Source organism: Synchiropus splendidus, chromosome 1 (genome assembly GCF_027744825.2).
Source record: "Synchiropus splendidus isolate RoL2022-P1 chromosome 1, RoL_Sspl_1.0, whole genome shotgun sequence".
NCBI classification, from domain to species: domain Eukaryota; kingdom Metazoa; phylum Chordata; class Actinopteri; order Syngnathiformes; family Callionymidae; genus Synchiropus; species Synchiropus splendidus.
Genome location: NC_071334.1, coordinates 37,134,040 through 37,154,949, shown reverse-complemented (window position 1 = coordinate 37,154,949; position 20,910 = coordinate 37,134,040). Strand labels below are relative to the sequence as shown.

The 20,910-nt window shown below is 41.0% G+C and overlaps 2 protein-coding genes across 5 annotated transcripts in view; both read left to right on the top strand.

The window, feature by feature from the left end:
• Nucleotides 1-5,228, top strand: part of arid3a (AT rich interactive domain 3A (BRIGHT-like)) — a 43,776-nt gene extending 38,548 nt beyond the window's left edge. For both annotated transcript variants that reach the window (XM_053878523.1, XM_053878515.1), the window contains one exon: nt 423-5,228. In XM_053878523.1, the coding sequence (XP_053734498.1) occupies nt 423-577 (155 nt within the window). In that variant the 3' untranslated portion in view covers nt 578-5,228. The remainder of the gene's footprint in view (nt 1-422) is intronic.
• A 219-nt stretch (nt 5,229-5,447) lies between these two features.
• On the top strand, nt 5,448-19,620 carry ctdspl3 (CTD (carboxy-terminal domain, RNA polymerase II, polypeptide A) small phosphatase like 3). Of its 3 annotated transcripts, XM_053852364.1 has the most exons (12): nt 5,567-5,718; nt 7,425-7,567; nt 7,864-7,987; nt 10,175-10,309; nt 12,742-12,856; nt 12,950-13,061; nt 14,525-14,611; nt 14,689-14,751; nt 15,090-15,169; nt 16,491-16,617; nt 16,767-16,862; nt 19,246-19,620. In XM_053852364.1, the coding sequence occupies exons 3-12, from the start codon at nt 7,918-7,920 to the stop codon at nt 19,309-19,311; spliced, it is 951 nt and encodes a 316-aa protein (XP_053708339.1). In that variant the 5' UTR covers nt 5,567-5,718; nt 7,425-7,567; nt 7,864-7,917; the 3' UTR covers nt 19,312-19,620. The 3 variants fall into 3 exon arrangements, with proteins under 3 accessions (XP_053708331.1, XP_053708348.1, XP_053708339.1); XM_053852356.1 differs by lacking the exon at nt 7,425-7,567 and having other exon boundaries at nt 5,448-5,718; XM_053852373.1 differs by lacking the exon at nt 7,425-7,567 and having other exon boundaries at nt 5,566-5,718; nt 7,868-7,987.
• The last annotated feature ends 1,290 nt before the right edge of the window (nt 19,621-20,910 follow it).

Here is a 20,910-nt window from a genome sequence, read left to right as displayed (position 1 = left end):
GTCCGGCTGCAAAGAACAGTGATGCTTGAGAGATGAGGAATAATGTCACAAGTAAATCATATAAACATCTGTAAAACTTTAGTGAATTAATACGGCTGGCATCTGGTGACCTCATAATATAAACATTAGATGAGCGAGTTCACTCCCATCCCCAACTTTGGGTCACACTGGTGGACTGGTTAAATGGGACACTTTGACTTCATTATTTACTCTTGTACTCTCTATTTGCATAATAACATTAATACATTTGAACTTTGTTTTCATCAAGATGTTCCATGTGAGGTTGATTAATTTTTTGGGCCACACGTAGTAGATCGCAATAAGTGTTCAGACATTAAGAGGATAAGAGCATTAACTGACTCTACATTACAAACCTGCATTTTCTTAAGATTGAGTATAACCTATGACCTCTCTTCTTTCAGGTGTTCTTTTTGCTCAGGCAGCAGCTGGGGCAGCTTCTTCTGCTGCCTCCGTTCCCAATAAGGTGGTGAGCACTTGTGTTGCCCCACATCGTCAGCAGCCACATCAGCAGCAGTCCAATACACCTACCTCAACCTCTGGCAACCCTTTGTCTTAACACCCGCCTCCCAAAACCTTGACCTCATTTTCTAAAAAAAAAAAAAAAAAAAAAAAAAAAAAATCTATGCCAAGAAGAGATGGCATGTTGACTGAGTAGGAACTCAGAACTCACTTGAAACACACTCAGGTTTTCTCTCACCAACTCACCTCCTTTTTTCTTCAAAGCCAAACTGATTTTGCAAACAGAAATGCCTTGGAACCAGCATGAGCTTCACAAATATGTTTGTACAACCTGTGAATTATTTCTTTCTACATCAGTTAACATATACATTGGAAAACAAAGGAAGAGGTGTTGACCTCTGACAGGTCATTCACTGTTATCTCACACTCTGACAGCAAAAAAACTGACAGCAGTGTTTCACCCAGGAATATATTCTCTTCTTTAACTTCTATTTCTTCTTATCTTATCCGTCAGATCTTAATTAACTCACTGCAGGATGAGAGAAATCTTTGTATTTAGACCTTAGTGGGAAAAAGAAAGCATCTATTTTTAATTTTTGAAAAAAGCTTTACGTTACGTGATGATCTTACCACAGTGATTTCACTTCATCTAATATTATTCACTAAGTTACTGCTTTGTGAAGCAGCGGGTCCAGTTTGCTCTCTCGTCACGCAGCATACTCCATTGTTTTTGGAATTCTTCGACGGTTTTGTCAGAGTAGAGAATCCGATTGTTGACAAAAGGCTAGTTCAGGTCAAAGCTTAATGCTAACTCGGACGACATTGGGATGCATACTTCTCCTTAGCGCTTTTACAACATAAGAAGCTCTTAGAATTTCACCCCCCACACTTATAATTGATCCCCACAGTAAGTTTCGCCTTGCATAGGGGATGTTTTCGATCTTGGGTGATATATAATCAAGTGTGACTAGTAACCTCCTCGTCAGTCTTACTCAACGTGTTATATGGCTAGCTACGTGAATGTTGCACGACACATTCAGACACCAAATATGTCCGCCTGTGGAATGTTTCTGGGGTGCCGTTACATCGTGCAGTTATGGTCAGATTATTAAGACCTTGAATGATTTAACAAAGCTTCAAATAAGAGGTGTTTTTCGTCTCACATGAAGCATTATATTAATAATAATCATTTTACACGCTTCTGTGTGTTTTGAATTGGGGTGATATTCAAATTTTTAACATGTTTTGCATTTGTATACAATGTCCTGAAATATTGCTGTTGCAGTACTATTTAATATTTTAATGAGAAAACAACACTTTTATAATTTAAGAAAATTTCAAGTGACAATGAAGCCCAGTTAATATCGAGCATAGTCATTTTCTCATTGTTCATACTACTTGACAAATGTAAATTGAAATGAAGTGTAGTCTTTCAAGCTTGTCTACACAATTTATTAATAATCCTATAGGAACCATAAACAACTTACTTTATACTGAGCAACTTCAGTTGTTTCTGCAATGATAAATTAAGCTAAAAACCCTCACATCAACCAGTCATTATTTGTTTGTCTGACGGGACACGAAAATTTGAAAATGATCATTTTAGAAAGATTTAGAAAGATTGTCTTTTGTTGATGTGTTTTGTTTGTGGTCGAAAATGCCCTCAAATACTTAGTTACATTTACTCATTAAATGGTTTATTTTAAATATGGTCGTAACTGCAGGATGTGACGTCATCAGTTGGCCGGACACATTCCCCAGCTGGACACATTAAATACCAGCACTGCTGTGGGCAAAGGGTGTCGAAGATGAAGTTCTGTGTTGGTAAACAAAATCTGCTGTGGTGCTTATCCAAGCGACAAACAATAGTTTTTGCCATATTTTATGATTTTTTTTCCATTCAGCTATCATGTCTGACAGGCAGACTTTATGTTTGTAATTGTTCCCAATTTCATGCAGAGAGATAAAGGAGGTGTCCACATGGGACATTCATATGGACAATCAGGTGCCAGCAGTAATTGACACTAGTCTGCACTCTAGTGTCAATTATGTTATGGCTGTCACATGCTTTTTAGTTGTTGTCTGGCATGACGATGTGCTTCGTTCTGGTCCTAGTGCTTCTTATCTTGTAACGAGGACCAGGAAATGTCTAGTGATCCTCAGACTTTTCTTATTCTCTATGAGAGGATGCTTGAAGATAATAACAGAAACAGCTGAAACATGTTTGTCTGTCTGCAAAGGACTTAAAAAAAAGAAAAAATAAATCTATATCAGGAAGAATATTGAATGTCTCTAAAGGTTGAGACGTGAATGACATTCTCTCTGTCTTAGACCTGAATTTTAATGATGGTTTTACACTGGATTGATTTGGTTTTGACACCTCATAAGTTCCAGCTAGTTGTGTTGTCACTCAAACGTTGAACCGCCAAACAAAATTCAATCAATCCTGATTTAAGGCTTTACAATATTTTTAGGTTTGACCCTTTGAACTTCTGCCTCCATAAGCAACCTGTCACGCATGTGCCCTTTTCTATAGAGCGTTGTTGTCATATGTATATTGACCTGCACTGTCGATAAGAAACACAACTCTCTCTTTTTGTGAGTGTAAAACAAGTTCAGGGAACGTCGATGTTTTAATGCGTGTTGGCGACAATCAGGATCACTTTTGCCTACACTGTATACCTCCACTTGCTCTGGCATCCCTTCAACTGCAGTGAAAGCGCCGTTCTACCTCAAATAATTTGATTTATTCACTCACGGATCATGCAAGGAAACCTCATGTGAACAGCCTCAGTGCTGTTTTTAGAAATGTAGCAGACAATCTGATGTCAGCGACGCTCGCTTTCATTTCATAGTTTGGACTTAAAGGGAACCAGAGAGCAGAAGCTATAGCTGGAAGGTTTTGTATCCACGCACAATTATTTATTTCATTTTCATGGGCAGAAGTTTTATGTGAAACTTCTTTAATTACAAGCTGCCATCTGTTTTTGTCTTTCCATCAGTTTTTACTTGTTTTTGGTATGTTTGCTCCTCATAAGGGTTGCAAGACCCTCTAGAAACAGTCAAACACTAACATTATAGGTTCAGCAGGAATGACTGGATTGTATACTCCAGTAATGGAGGCGACATTTGCCTTAGAGACATTGTGTTTAATTTGTTGGTATTGCTGAGAAGTGATGGGGAAAAGAGAACAGAGCATGAACTTTCAAGTAGCCACTATAATGTTTAAATTTTCTAACTTTGGAAGCCAAGTCAAAACACGAACACCCGAACTTTTGGGAAAACTCTTTTTTTTCCAATTCAACTTAATTCAGCAACAGCAAGTGATCTGTTTCCTACAGCATGGCGCCCCCTAGAGGAAGGGTGACTTCAGTAATATATGCAAAAGACGGAGCAGCAAGTGTGCTTCTTGACCAAAGAAATGTGGTTTTAGAAAAAAAGGAACGAATACCGCTTATATTCTGCGACAAGAAATTCTTTAGTGTGTATGTTTACATTGAATAACTCATGTCACACCACAACACAACTCTCCTAGTAGTTGTGATGCAGTTCTGTTATGTTCAGAGCTCCTATTATCGATTTTGACAGCCCAACTCTGAATATTAGTGTTTGTTTTTTTTTATATATGGTATTTTCCAAGGTTTGCGGAATGACATTCACATAGACAGAGTTTCTGCTCTCAGTGTTTTGATATTTGGCTGCAATTATTTCTTGAATGGATACTTCGATCACACTTTTTGGGAATGCTAAGGCGAAGCCTTGTGACTGGACTTGACCACTGGTTTCAGATCCTGACTGCTGTGACAAGTGTGTGAAATAACCTGTATTACTCATACAGTGTATCTGAACTTCTTTAGGGCTATGGACTTGCATTAACATTGTTTGGTGGCTCTTTGCTTTTTTCTCTTGAAATGCTCTAGCAAATGAGCACCCAGAGACATTGTGTGGATGAGATTTATTATTAATAGAATCATTATTATTATTAGGGAAGTTCGTGGGCTTCTCCAAGTAACTTCAGATTCGAATCAAGATTATCTGTCTCTTAAACTTCTCAGGAAAATCTACCTCTACCTCCATTTGGATCCATTTAACCTGCATGGGCTAAGATAACACTTTACTGGGTATATGAAGCCAACATAAGAAGAGCCTCTAAAGTGCAAAATTGGCTCACAGTGTCAAAGAACAAGCCCAGTTTTAGAAAGAAGACATGAGATTGAATGAAAACAAGTATGGTGTGTTTTTGATCATTTAGGGAAATTTCAGTTAAAATTTCTGGTAACAGATCATGACCTGACTCTCTGGTGGACCTATCTTTGGAAAGAGAGAGAGGCGACACACTAGGTCTGCTTTCAGTTAGTGCTGCAAGTTCTTCTCACTTTTGTTTATTAATGCGTGCTGATTCCTCCTTTATCTAGTCGTGATCAAATCTTTTATGTTGTTGGATGGGATGTTTCCTGATAACCACAGTTAGAATGAAGTGGGCAGGCACTGCAACATTTTTCTCCTATGTTATTGTGTTTCTTTGTTTTTTTGTTTTTTTTTTTAAAGGTAAATAGCTGTCCTTGTCTATTTCCTTATTTGTGTTTGTGTGCATACTATAATTTTGATTCTGAAATTAATAAAATGCCATCGTAAAATGTCAACAAAAGCCTGGACCTATTTGTACCTTTGCCATATCTTGGATAGTTAGGTTAAGGGTGAGAGGCTGGGGAAAGCATGATGTCATGAGTAACCTCACAATGTCCCCACAATAGACAGAAAAACAAACATGCGCGTGTGGATATCAAGTGTGGCTTCCCACTGTAAATAAAATAATTTGTTAAAAAAATATGACTGGTTGACCCAATTCCCTCTTCGGCTTGTGTATGGCTTCGAGTTGAGCTCAGCAGCGTGACTGGACAGTCACGTTGAAGACAAGCGCCGCCAACCTAAAACGTCACTAACAGTAAGCCTATTGCAAGGCGTCGACACCGGCAGATTTAAATATACTCCCTTCGAGAATGCGCGCGGACGAGCCAGGCAGCACTTCACCAATCTCGGCCGCAATCGAGTCACCACCGTCATAGCGCACTATATTGTTGGATATTAAAAACTGTTTCCAATCTCAGTATGAGACTGAGATCACAAAAAGTAACGACGACGCACTCGGAGAAGCCGAGAAGAAGTAGCCGATCGACCAGCAAAGCTAAATCTGGAAGAACACGTTTGTCTGCGGCTAAAAGTCCTGGACACGATGAGGTGACTGTCCTCTATTTTGATCTCCGTGTTACTTTATTTGTGTTGTCGATGCTTACACTGCCTGATGTTTCCGGAAGTCCTAGCGGCCGTCTTCGTGTGTTAGCATTAGCTGCTAATGTGCTAACTCAACTGCGACTGAATACGTTTAACTCGCCGCCATGAAATCCATTTTAATATAGGGACTTCCCACCATTTATCACAGACAGGGGATTTTTGACAATATGTGTATGTAATTAAAACGCGTGATTTCGAAGTACATACTGTAGCATTCGAAGTCGCTTTTAGTGATGTGGCCCATTATGAACTGTGTATCTCCAAACTCTGTTCGAAAGCAGTAAATACAATTCCGGCCATTGTTGTCCTTCATTATTACGGGCAGAAAACGCACGTTTTTTAATATTATTCATTATTTTGTGCAAAGTCTTTTGATTGTTTAAAATAGTATTTCAAACAATCCATATGTGTCATCGCATTTTAAATGTCACGTTTAAGATGCGACAAATGACAAAATGACATTTAAGTGTAGCATTTTAGAGAATTGAATCATAAATATCATATACAATCACATCAGCCATGTGGCATTGTCATTGATGACAACTTTATGGTGCTATGAAGCAAAAATCCCCCGGACAAACATGTATTTTATACAGTACCAAGTATGACAGTGATAATGGCCAGGATCACAATTATCCAGTTCTACTTAATTGGCATGTGAGGTTTGATGTGCAAATTTGGTTATATTGTCCTCCATATCAATTCATTCTTGATCTAGCAAATGGACTGGGGCAAGTTTAAGTGGCTAGTTCACTCTGTTGTTCACCTTTGGCCACTACCTTTCCACACGATTATTCTGTTGACAACAGAAAGTAAAACAGAACATTGTAATTCAGATACATCAATATCCGTACGTGTAAATAGTCAGCTCACTACATATATGAGAATCAGATATTTTTATGAACTATCAATTAGTATATTTCTTGGACTTGCCAGATCTACTTCTATATATTGTGAATGTGTAACTTGAACTAACTCCCTGCTATGGTCCACACTGAGTTGCTCCCAAATGCCATACTTGAGCACAGCAGATCTAGAATAAAATATGAAATAGGGATTACACATGACAATAGTGACTCTAACAAATGCAACATTTGGATGAATATATCTACAGATAATTTTCAATATTCACCTGTAAATCTCTCTAAATCTCTTTTTTTTCTGACATCGTGGTATGGGCATTTTGCAGTTGTATCCATCAACTGCCAGCACATGAGTCTCACCGAACATTGCAAGCTTCTCGTTCTCGTTGCTAACTCATCACTTCTTCAGATTAAAGTTTGTCGACTTAATTTGCATGCTGACTGCAAATGTCGAAATTAGTCAAAGACAAAAATGAAAAAACCAAAATAAATAAAAAGCAAAATGTTTAAATGCATAAACAATTGTTGAAATAACAAAATGTATAAATAAATAAGTGTACAAATAAATAACAGTCAAAATGTATAGATAAGTGTACAAATAAATAAAAGTCAAAATCTGTAAATAAATCTGTTTATACATCATTTCTCTTTAGCACCATTTGTCAACAAAAAATAAAATAGGACATTTTTTATTTATTTCGACATTTGTACCTTTCCTTTCACATTGATGTATTATTCATAGATTAATTTAGCTATTTGTAATTATGTTGTTTATTGTCCTTCATGAAGTTAAGATTAAGAAGAAGAAGATTAAGCAAGTCTGAGACGAAGCAAGGCAAGATAATGTCTTAGAAATGGAGGGAAAGCTGATGATTGCAAACTCAAATCCCACAGCCCCAGTGTGATGATATTTTGGCATCAAACCTAACAAGGTCAGTTGAGTTACAAAAACAAGCTCGTGTCTGTTTTGTTCACAAGTGGCTACAACCTAAAAACACAGCATGTATTGTCCTCCATATCAATTAATTCTTGATCTAGCAAATGGACTGGGGCAAGTTGTGTCACCCGTGCATGCCTGCCGAAACTGTTATGTTTTTGGTAATAACTATGAATCAATTTTAATCTTTATTGTAGTCTGTAGAGTAGTTGCATATATATATATATATGTGTGTGTGTATGTATGTATGCTTGTACAACTCTGAATGACTGAATGACTTTTCTTGTGTAGCTAGCAGAGACAGTGGAGAACAGCTCTTGTTACTTCAATGACGACATTCCTACCATGGCTAGGCAGCCCCGGCTTCGTACTCAAGCCAGGATGAAAGCAGTTGCCGTGGATGACAGCGAGATGGGTAATATTCTTGTCAATATAATGAATTTATAATGAATTTTCCCCCAATGGATCGAGTCAATCTTAATCGAGGTGAGAAGCATCAGCTCATTTGCCCATGAAACTCATGCTCGACTAGGGGTGCACTGATCATGATGATTGATGATTAGGGATGCACCGATGCAACTTTATGGTCCCTATACCGACTCCTGGGCTTTAGGTCTATACCGATGCAATACCAGTGTTAACCATCTTTCCGTGTTGTGGGATAACATTGGTCGTGCTTTAAGTAACAAGGCAAAAATGACCCCTTATGGAATAACCGACTTGATATTTATTGAAACAACATGTCTGCGCAACTTCACCTCTGCTGCACCGCTTCAAATCGACAAGGATTCTATTTCTTGCGGAGGTACGTGCAGCACCGCTTCAAGTTGGAGTGGAGAGGAACAAACTGAAAGTAAATTAACTTGTGAAAAGTCATGTGAATCCGGGAAAATTCATAATAAAACACAATGTGCTGACATTATTAGCATTTTGCTCTGACAGCAAATGTGAAATCCCACCCTGCGCTGCAGCTCTGGACTGTATGAAACCAAAACCAAAGCATGGCCCCTGGCCATTCGAGTGTAGATGACTGTAATTCATAATCATGGCTTGATTGGACTTTTGACACAAGAAACTCAACAGTTGAGATTTGATTAGATCCACCCGTGTGTCTGTCTGACTGGACTCAAGACGCGGTCGTCTGATCAGCTGATTTATGACCAGCTCCGTCTCTGCTGTGAGAGGAATGAAGCATGAGGAAACTCAGGAGGAATGTTATGTTTATAAGGGTAGTTTTAAGCGGATGTTCAAGCTGCCATGTTATCATGATGACGGGCGGTGCGCATGACATCAACCTGAGCACTAAACATAGAGTTTAAATGCCAGGATTCCCGAGTCGGAAATTAGTTGCCGCACGACAACCAATTTGCTACCATCGGGTTGACCTACTTATTTTCTGTCTATTCTTAGAATTACTTGTTGTCCTCACCTCAGATATTAACTGATGACGGTACCCCGCCACGGCTGTAACAGAATGTGGCGTTTCGCAGCCAAAACTAAACATGAGAGATTGTTGTCATGTTTATTTTACGAGGAAATACAAAATCAAGATGTGTAATACGGAGAGTCTTGATTGATCTCATAGCGCCTTGAACAAAGTGAGGGAGATGACTGATGATCAAGAAGGTTTTAATCATTGAAGTACAGATCCAGACTTCAGAAATGATCAATGAATAGTCTGGTGATCTTCGGTAACTTGGGGAAGCATGTGTCATTCCTCCTCGCCGTTCTCCTCATGCACACAGCTGCGCTGCAGCCACATCACAGCAGTGAAAACAGCTACTGTAGAGCAAAGCATTATTCATTTAAGCATATCTGTCCGTCAATAAAATCAGGTGTTAATCAGCCTAATAAAGGCGGTAACATGAGAGTTATCAAACATCCGCACACATCACAAGTCTCGGACTGCTGCGGTCCCGTTCCCGAGACGAAGTGCTGGTCTCCAGCCAGGATCAAGTCCGTGGCCAAAACCCAACTCACTTGTGTTCACATCTCGGACTTTTGATCCGAGAGAGCTTTGTCTCGAGACAGAACCCGCAGTTTGAAAGTGCCCAAAGAGGCTGGATCGGGTCGATACCAGCAATCAGCATCGGTGCATCCCTAGAAAATATAAGCCTTTTTTTTGTTTTCTTATTTATTTAGATAAGATGTTATTTATATATATATATATATATATATATATATATATATAGATATATATATATATATATATATATATATATATATATATATATATATATATATCTCTGTCTGTCTGTCTAGAAATGTTATTACTCTTTAAAATTTTACATCACAATGTAAAAGTAACAAAACAAAGCAGGCTGTGATGCTGCTGCCCTACCTGCAGAGTAGACCCGCAGCAGACATTAGAGCCATATTTTCATATTAGACCTGAAATATCTCATAAGACTTAAATTGAATCAATACGATTATAAATTTACCATCCATCCATCATCCAATTTATCATGACCTTAGCTTGTGGAACTACAGATGTTGCTTCGCTGGTGTTTGAGCTCTGAATTAGAGGCTGTGGAATTGTTTTTACAAATGACTGCCATGATTTTTTTTTTTCACTGACCCATCCTTTTCATCTTTCATTTAGCCTTCAAGACTCCTTCCAAATCGATGCTGTGTCACTCCAAGGTTCTGTCTGAGATTGACCAGAAGACTCCACCCAATGCCACAGCTAGAAACATCTACTCGCCTATTGTGCGATTCTTTACACCAACCAAAGAGAGTAAGTTTGTCAAACATTCGGCAGTCAGAGGGATGGCATTCACATTTATGATGTTATCATGATCGGCCGATCAAATGACAAATGTAAGCCAATATGTTTTTTTTTTTTAGAAGATGCGATTTATAGTTACGGGCATTTCCTCAGAAAATAACAACCAATGATTATTTTAAGAATCGAGTCATCAGTCAATTATTTTTTCGGTTAATCGATTAATTGGATTAAAAAATATATTAAAAAGCTATAATTCCCACTGTCTTATTCAATATCAGAACTGTTTGCAAACAAATCAGGTAATTGACTTCACAAAGTGCATTAACAAGTTGCTTTTTAAACATCTTCGAGCTGTTGAAAGTAAGAATGAAAAATTTAATTAAATAATGACCTAACGGACTAACATAATGAACATATTTATGTATGTGTCCAGTCTTCCATGTATTGACTTTGTTTTTTTTAAAGTGCGCAGAAAAAGGTGTATTTTTGTGGAAGTGGGTGTGAGAACAATGAATCAGAATCAGAATCAAATTTATTGCCATGGTCAGTGGGGAGCCCACTAACTTGGAAAGTGTTTTGGAATAAAGTGCTGACCAAAAAAAAAAAAATTTAAATAAATAATAAAATAAAATAGAATAACAACAAGGCTGTTCACGAATTCAACAGTCTGATGGCCGAGGGGAAGAAGCTGTTCCTGTGACGGGAGGTTCTGGTCTGGATGGACCGTAGCTTCCTGCCAGAGGAAGAGGAACAAACAGTCCATGTCCAGGATGAGAAGGATCGGCTCTGATCCGACCTGCACGTCTCTGGGTCCTAGAGGCATACAGGTCCTGAAGAGGTGGCAGGTTGCAACCTATCACCTTTTCAGCAGAACATATGATGCGCTGCAGTCTGCTCTTGTCCCTAGAGGTGGCGCTGTTGTACCAGGCAGTGATAGAGGAGGTGAGGATGGACTGGATGATGGCCGTAGAACTCCACCAGCAACTTCATCGGCAGTCGTAGTTTTCGTAGCTGCCTTAGGAAGAACATTCTCTGCTGGGTCTTCCTGATGAGGGACCTGATGGTTGGCTCCCATTTGAGGTCCTCAGTGATGGTGGTTCGTAGGAAGCAGAAGGAGTCTACAATAGGAATGGCTAAACCCTCCAACATGAGAGGGGACAGAGAAACTGTTACTCTCCTGAAGCCTATGACCATCTCCACTGTCTTCTGGGCGTTGAGCTCCAGGTTGTTGTGGCTGCACCAGGACACCAGCCGCTCCACCTCCCTCCTGTAAGCTGATTCATCTCCATCTGAGATGAGCTTGATGATGGTGGTGTCATCCGCAAACTTGATCAGCTTTATGGACTCGTGGCTGGAGGTGCAGCAGTTAGTGTACAGAGAGAAGAGCCATGGAGAGAGAACACAGCCCTGAGGAGACCCGATGTTGAGGGTCCGAGTGTCGGAGACAGTCGTCCCCAGCCGCACACGCTGACTCCGGCTGGTCAGGAAGTCTGTAATCCATCTGTAGAGGGAGTCAGGCACGTCGAGCTGGCGAAGGTTGTCTTCAAGCAGAGCTGGAAGAATCGTGTTAAAGGCAGAGCTGAAGTCTACAAACAGGATCCTGGCATAGGTTTCTGGGCAGTCCAGATGCTGCAGGATGAAATGAAGGGCCTGGTTCACTGCATCGTCCACAGATCTGTTGAGATCACAGATCTGTTGTGTGAAAACAATTGCCGTAAAAGCATCATTGTTTTCAGAGAGATCCCTTCAGGTTTTTGGTGTAGTAAACCTAAAATACATGTGATTAAAATTCATTTTGTTTTATGAGAGAAAGTGTTTAAGTTTGACTGGTGATAAGCATGTACATCATTCTTGACTTAAGTTTGACAACAAAACATTTGTCTTGAATTTCATTTAATTTTGTATTGCACATATAGTGATGTCAGCCCTGTTTTTTCCCTTATTTTGTTATTTGTACCAGAGACTACTTTTTGTGATTTCAAAACATTCATTTTGTTGAATCAAGGACTCAGTCATAGCCTCAGAACAAGTAGGTGTCCTCATTGTAATAGAGTAGCCACACATCAAACAGTGTTAGGTCTAAGCAGAGATATTAATGGTTTACATTGGTTTTGGGCCCACGGTTCTGGTCAAGATGCCTGCGATGAAGCTGCTGTAGCATCGAAGATGTGCAATAATGATGATGAGGCGACTCCCAGTCACCACCCCCTACCCTCTCTCTCTATGTGAATGTGCTTACTCTGCTCACAAAGTCACTTGCTGTTGTGTAGTATAAATAGTGGTAAAAATATTTGGTTTCAAGTCCTCTCGTCTTCAAAGTAGGTCCTTGAATTGAAAATGTTTAGATTCTCCTGTGTGCTAAAGAAAAGAATTTCACGCAGTAAAAAGCTAGTCATCAGTTGTGTTATGTTATGTTATTTTATTGAAATCTCTTCCTCCAGATATGAAGTGTCCACATCCAGGTAGCACTGTGCTAATGAGTCCCGAACATGGTGTTTTTGGCTACAGCTCCATTGACCTCCTGGTTGGACAAGATGACAATGATGTCTTTTGTCCGTAAGTTAAAAAAAAAAAGAAGAAAAAAAACAAAAGAGAAGTATGAAATAATCCTCTTAATCTAATTTATGTCATTTATGTCCATTGTTTCAGCTTCAACTTCATGAAAAGCATCCCACCCCATTCCAAACACTGTCAGACCAGATTCAGAGACATTGCCCCCAAGACCAGGAGCACGCCAGAGGCCACACTTGTTGTGGACTTGGTGAGTCCATTGACTTCCTGTTTTGAGTTCCAAAAAAACATTAATCCTAGTCTAAATGTAACGTGGTCATTATTGTACTGTTTACCACCTTTACATATTTTACATGTGAAATTATGTACTTGCAATACAGTTTGTGAGGCATCATTTTTTTAATACATCATTTATATCAGTTTCTTCAAGTCCAGATTGCTTTTAGGGCTCTAACAATTATTTTCGTTGTTGAATATTCGATTCATTATTTTTTTGATTAGTCACAATTACCTTTGTTTGGACCTATTTTGAATTTCTGTTTAACCTAAAGTTGCTTAAATCATCTCACTGTGATACTCCGACACCATACATTATTAAACAAGTATATTAAAATATAAAAATAATGCATTAACCCTGTGAATCATAGACCATGAAACAGTTGACAGAGAGCTCCAGTTCTTTAAAACTGAGGTCTTTATTGGTCCTTGAGAACAATTTAAAATCACCAATGTGCATACGTGAATCTCATATAAAATATCTGATCAACTTCCACATCAGAAGGTCTTATTTCAATAATAATCTAAAGCGATGTGTTCAGTGTCGCTCCCTAGTTCATTTCTGTTTATTATTAGGAGGCGGAGAGAGACCGAGGATACTTCACTACATCATCTCTTACAAGTTAGCTTCGTGAACCAACATGCCAACTAACCAACATGCTAGCTGTTAGCTCGAGGGTGTGTGGTGTCACAGACCAAGCGCTGAATACCCTTTCATCATTCTACGATGGTGTTGAAGGGGTTTTGCTCATCCTTAAGACGTTATCTTCGCTAACAAAACAAAGCCACACTTTTGAACACTACGACCCATCGCAGCTCAAACTCCTGCGTGACTGTGCCTAAGGAGGTCAGCAGGATGTGGTCACGCGGAGCCTGGGGCGCGCAGTAACGGCAGCGAGTTGGAGTCGGACCTCAGTCAGGAACCAATTGAAGGGACAGAAATTAACATATCTTAATGATTCCAGACAATGTGATCATTTCTCGCTGCTTCTCAACAACAACCAGTTTTCGATACCCATCCCGCAGCCACTATGTGTGTGTTTATGCCAACAGCAACATGACGCATCGACACACAGATTTTGACATTGCCTAATTTTTTGTCGACATTATCAATGACATCAACTAATCGTTGCATAAACATAGCACCGTGGGTCAGTGAGATCTATTGATGGTAAAACATTTAGCAGAATTGACAATAAAGTGAACTTTAAAAAGATGAAACGCAACTATTGGTCTTTCTGCAGTGTTACCCATAAGTCCAGGCATCACATTGAATTTGAATTTAGAATAAATGTACCTTCAATGTGTCCCTCAATTCTACTTTGGCCAGTAATCCTAGTTTTTGGTGTTTTGTTTTGTTTCCTCTGTATAGCAAAAGTTACAGCATTTTTTTGTGCTGCAAATACATGACATGTATTTCATGTATTTGGCTTTCAGGAAGAGACGCTGATGTTTAGCTCTCTGAATGTGATTGAGGATGCAGAATATACATTCAATACCAAATTTCAAGATCACCAGTACAAGGTGAGTTTAATTTAGAATTTACACTTTTCTGTTATCACTTATCTGCTCTGTCGTAAATGCAGTTCTGCTCCCAACAGGTTTATGTGGTCCTTCGGCCACATGTGAAGGAATTCCTTTTGTCTGTATCAAGGGCATATGAGGTGAGAGTATTAACGTGACTTGTCAGCTGTACATTGCTTATATTTACTGAACTAGACTGGAGGCAGTGAGGAACTATGCAAATGTACGATTCTTTGATCATGTGTCTTTGTACGTCGAATAAGCACTCTTGCAGACGTTTTCCTTATATGGACATTTTTTTCTTTTTCAGTCACATACATCGTGATATATCGTTGATGAAATGTCTTGCGATATATCAGATGTCGCAGATATTTTGTATTGCGATAGAATTTTCTAACCAACTCTGTTTAGTGAACTATCTTCATAAAAGTGTGATGTGAAGTGTAGTATTTTTGTGTTATTCTGTTCTCCATTCCAGTTGTTCGTGTACACATGTGCTAAGAAAGAGTATGCAGAAAAGATCCTGGACATTCTGGATCCACAGAGGAAACTGTTTCGGTGAGTATTCGGTTGGGGATGATCCGATTAGGATTTTTGCCGCCAATCACGATCGCTATCAGCCTGAGTTCCAATGACATGGTTTGACAATGAATTTATAATTAAAATGATGAGCCCTTCTGTGTACATGATGTGAAAAAATGAACCATTAAATCAATTTAATTCAGACGCATTTTTATATACCTCTTCAAAACCTTGCAGAATGCAACAATTCTCTCAAAAGGACAACAGAAAACACTTAATTCGATGTGAGACATCACAGTTTGGAGATTCTCTCGAGACTTTCCTTTGCCTATCTAACCATTCATTTTAGTTGGAATTTTGGCAGTGTGGTCACATTTTTAACCTGATGTGGTGAGCATGAGAAGGCCACCATGGATCCTCTGCCAGCTGCTGACCACAGTCACGGAGGCGTTTGAGTGGCAATGAATCGTTTATAACTGTTCAATGGAGACTGATTAGTTTACAATGCTATCACACACGTTGCACTTCTACCGCGCTTCTTTTAACATTGTTGAGATGTGTACTCAGTCTGTCTCGTCAGAAAGCATGTGTAGTGCCCTGCATCGATAACCTCGTTTTAATAACCAGAAAGACTAACAAACTGGGGAGCTAAACTGAGCACATCGTTTTTGATGTCATGTTTATATTGTTATTTAAATGAGACAATTTAAGCATGATGAGCAGAAATATAAAATACATTCATACATATGTTTTTAGATTGTCCACAAGGGACCAATAAACCTCAGTTTTAAAGAACTGGCGCCTGTCAGCTGTTTCATGGTTCAGGGTTCACAGGGTTGACACATGTGACGCGATCACCAGGTCTCTCCTTTCCCTCTATGATACCGGGGACCACATCTTCAGTGCAGGTCCCCATCAAAAGCCAAACTTGCTTTGCTCCTGTAGCCAGACAACTTCATTAATGGTTTAGGCAGTGAATTGCCAGGTCGATGGTCTTAGCAGCGTCCCACTCGTGTTCTGTGTGAAATTGGTATGTGGCTTTTTGAGACAGGTCTGGTGATGATTTAAGCAACTCAAGGTTAAACAGAAATGTAAAATAACAAAGGTAATTGACAGAGCAGTCGACTGAATTTTCACGGTTTTCAAAAGAAAATCAAATTGTCCTTCTTATATTTAAGTTGTAACTGAACATCAAGGGTTTTTTGTGTAATTGTGCCAGATAATAAAAGGTGGATGCACTCATTTTTAACAGTGCCTTAAAACAAAAACAATCCCTGTTGCTTTGCATAGAATTGTATAGAAAAGAAGGCCATATCATATGATGCTCCACTAGTCCTGAATGTAACTTTTCTTGCAGGCACCGTCTCTATCAGGAAGATTGCGTCTGTCTCCTTGGACACTACATCAAGGACCTGAGTGTGATAAGTAGAGATCTTGCCAAGACAGTGGTCCTGGACAACTCCCCACACACATACCCATACCATGTAAGCAGATCAGGTCTCTTGAGCGGTGATGAATCCGAAATAAACTGCCCCTTGTTTACTCTGCAAGCAACTCTGCTTCATGCGAGTGCTGCTTCATTCTGTGTCCATACGAAACATTGTTTATGTGACATGTTTTGTCCCTCCTGCAGCTGATGAACACAGTCCCCATTAAGGGCTGGTCTGGAGACTTAGACGACCGAGAGCTCCAGAAGCTGATCCCTTATATGGAAAAACTGTCAGCAGCGGTGAGTCCATCATTCATCACACCATGGCACACAGGCCTCTATCTGGTTCACGTTGTGATGGGAGGAGGTCACACTCAGCAAGTAGAGTTTGAGATACATTAGTTTTGTGTGTATAACTGTGTTTAAGTTTGATTCAGAGTCATGGTTAAGGTTAGCCATTTGTTTTTGATGGTTAGGTTTAGGGGAAGAGGCTGGGGAAAACATTATCCATCCATCCTCATCCGCTTATCTGTTGCCGGGTCGCGGGGCCAGCACCTTCAGAAAGTCTTGCCAAACTCCCTTCTTCTGGGCAACATCCACCAGCTCCAACTGGGGGATCCTGAGACGCTCCCAGAGATATAATCCTTCCACCTGGTGCTGGGTCGACCCCCACCTCCCGGCTGGCCATGCCTGAAGTAAAAAGAGAGCTTTGCCTTTTGGCTCAGCTCTCCCTTACACACAACAGTGCAGTAGAGCGACTGCAATGCTGCGCTGATTTTGCAGAACAATCTCCTACTCCCACCCTTTTCTGGTTGAGAACTGTGGCCTCGGACTTAGAGGTACTGATCCTCATCCTAGCCGCTTCACAACACCAAGAGTTGAAACCAATCCAAGAGTTTAAGGTCGCGCCATGATGAAGCCATGAAACTAATTCATCTGCAAATAGCAGTGACTGGATCCTCAGGCTACCAAACTGCAAACCCACCCCACCAGAGCTGCCCCCGAAATCCTGTCCATGTAAACCAAAAACAGGATTGGAGACAAAGCACAATCCTGGCGGAGACCAACCTCCCACCGGAAACACATCAGACTTGCACCCAACTCTCGCTACTTGAACATGGAGATTGAATGGCCCTCAATAGGCAGCCTCGCACTTCATACTCCCAAAACACCTTCCACAACTTGTAGCTGGGCACACTGTTCATATGCCTTCTCCAAGTCCACAAAGGACATGTAGGCTGGTAGGTCATGCTCCCACGCACCCTGAATAACTGTTGAGAGAGTGAACAGGACGGAACCTGCAATGCTCCTCTTGAATCCGAGGTTCAACAATCGAGCAGACTCTCTCTCCAGCACCTTAGAGTAGACCTTACCAGGGAGGCTGAGGAGTGTGATTAGTTGGAACAGTCTGTCTGTTCTCCGGTCCCCCTATTTAAATAGGGGAACCACCACACCAGTCTGCCACTCATCCACTACTGACCCAGACATCCACGCAATTTGAAGAGGCGTGTCAGACAGCCCCTCAACACCCAGTGCCTTAAGCATTTGTGGACGAATCTCATCAACTGCTGGAGCCTTGCCACTGTGGTGCTTTTTGACTACCATTGAGACTTCAGCCTGAGAAATCAACAGAGACTGCCCATCATCCTTCAGCTCTGTCTCCCTTCCAGAGGGTGGAATGTCCGTGTTAAGGGCTTTTCCAGCAGTACCTTGGTGCCGACTGAAAGTCTTCCTCCATGGTTTCTCCAAACTCCTCCCACAGCTACTGTTCAGCATTAGCAGCTGAAGCAGCACCCCCTCAGGCCAACCTGTACCATGCAACTCCTTCAGGACAATCAAGTTTATTTAAGAATATAATCGTGTGAAATGCTGAACAACACTAAGTCACATCGGTGCATCCCTATTTTCCGCAATGAACAAGCTTTGATGGAATATAGTGTTACTTATTACTCATGTGATAGGGTTGGATGATAAGAGTGAGAGGTTTGCTTCGAATTTGACAGACTTGGATTACGAAGAGAAATCTTCATCCTCTGCTGAAGATTTTTTCACTGGTGCAGTATGGCAGTCCCAAGTGATACTGTGCATAGTAACGTCTGCAGGTGCTTTGCTATATAGCAGGAATGTGCAGAAAGAAATAGCGGCAGATGTGAGAGAAGGGGTGGGAGAAAATATACTGCAAACTGCTGTGGAGACCCTCATAATGCTCAGTCATCATACCTACTTCAGAGATCCAATTGGATGAGTAAATTTAGCAAAACTTTGGGTCTCACTGAAGATTCTTCTCAGTTACTGTGTGCTTTTGTCTCGAACAGTTTTCAAGCCACAACTTTTTGAAATAGTCATATCAATGTGGAGTATCTCATTGGAAAAATGTATTTTTTTATGTATATAATACGTATCAGCACCATTAAAACAAGCACACCTGCAGTAGTTTCTCTTAAGAAGAAAACGTGTAACTCTCTTGCTTAGGTGTAAAAAGTTCTCAATTATCAGATATATGTAACCAATTATTTTTCTAAACTGTCAAAATTTCATGCATGACTCAAAACTATTCCAATCGTTCATCAATTTTCCTTTGATTGCAGTGATTTGGTTGTAGGCATAACTCCTGGCTGTGTCACCATACATCTAGCTGCGTCTCTTCCACCTCTTCTCAACATCCACCTTTGTGTTCTTTCAGGAGGATTTTCGGGAGGTGTTAAAGAAGAGAAAGGATCACTTTCACAGACTGCTGTCAGAGGACTGACATCATTCTCCCTGTTCACTGCTCGTCCCTTCATTGTCCCAATATCAGCTAAAATATCCCCTTACGTGGTGACAACCGACCTCATGAGTTTCCTGATTTTAGAAAGTGGCAATTTATTCCAAACAGGCCACCAATTGCTTCCAAACCTTGTCTTGCTCCCCAAAGACTCATTCCTCTTGGTTTATAAGGTTGATGTTGGAAGCTGAAACCTAATTATTCTTCACTTATAATTTATTGTATTATGAATTGCTTTTATCCTATTGTCTCTTCATGATTTATTTTAAATTAAATAAAGAAAGTGTCATTTCATTCTGTCTGGTGTTTCATTGAACTTCATTCATGTTGAATGGCCTACTGTCCAGCAGGAAAGAGAATAGCTGTCCTCTGGAAGTCCAAAAAGACTAAGCAAACTTCCAGATCCGCACAAACCTCCTCCAGCTGAAGAGCTGGGAATCCCGAGGCGTTCCCAGGCCAGACCGGAGACATAATCTCTCCAGCGCGTCCTAGGTCTTCCCCGGGGTCTCCTCCCGGTAGGACATGCCCAGAACACCTGCCCAGGGAGGCGTCCAGGGGGCATCCGGATCAGATGCCCGAGCTACCTCAGCTAGTTCCTCTCGATGTGGAGGAGCAGCGGCTCCACCCCGAGCTCCTCCCAGATGACCAAACTCCACACCCTATCTCTAAGGGTGCGCCCAGCCACCCTGCGGAGGAAACTCATCTCAGCCGCTTGTATCCGCGATCTCATCCTTTAGGTCATTACCCAAAGCTCATGACCATAGGTGAGGGTGGGAACATAGATCGATCGGTAAATCGAGAGCTTCGTCTTGTGACTCAGCTCCCTCTTCACCACGACGGTCCGATACAGCGACCGCATCACTGCTGCCGCTGCACCAACCCATCTATTAATGTCACGCTCCCCTTTTCCCTCACTCAAGAACAAGACCCCAAGATACTTAAACTCCACCACTTGGGACAAGAACTCTCCACCGACCTGGAGAGAGCAAACCACCTAATTCCGGTCAAGAACCATGGCCTCAGACTTGGAGGTGCTGATCCTTATCCCGGCCGCTTCACACTCGGCTGCAAACCGCCCCAGTGCATGCTGAAGGTCCCGGTCCGATGAGGCCAGCAGAACAACATCGTCCGCAAATAGCAGAGATTAAATTCTGTGGTTCCCGAACCGGATCCCCTCCGACCTCTGGCTACGCCTAGAAATTCTGTCCATAAAAGTAATGAACAGAACCGGTGACAAAGGGCAGCCCTGGCGGAGGCCAACATGCACCGGGAACAAGTCTGCCGGCAATGTGAGCCATGCTCCTGCTCCAGTCATACAGGGACCGGACAGCCCCTAGCAGAGGGCCGCGTACCCCATAGCACCCCCACAGGACGAACACCCTCTCCAAATCCACAAAGCACATGTGGAGTGGTTGGGCGAACTCCCATGAACCTTCGAGCACCCGATGGAGGGTATAGAGCTGGTCCGGTGTTCCACGATCGGGACGAAAACCACACTATTCCTTCTGAATCCGAGGTTCGACTATTGGTCGAAGTCTCCTCTCTAGTAACCTGGACTAGACCTTTCCAGGGAGGCTGAGGAGT

Excerpts from the sequence above, each read along its gene's own strand:
- ctdspl3 (XM_053852356.1), top strand. The coding sequence starts at position 5,590 with ATGAGACTGAGATCACAAAAAGTAACGACGACGCACTCGGAGAAGCCG. Across the intron at positions 10,310-12,741 it reads CTTTACACCAACCAAAGAGA|ATATGAAGTGTCCACATCCA; the intron begins GTAAGTTTGTCA and ends CTCTTCCTCCAG. Across the intron at positions 12,857-12,949 it reads GACAATGATGTCTTTTGTCC|CTTCAACTTCATGAAAAGCA; the intron begins GTAAGTTAAAAA and ends CCATTGTTTCAG.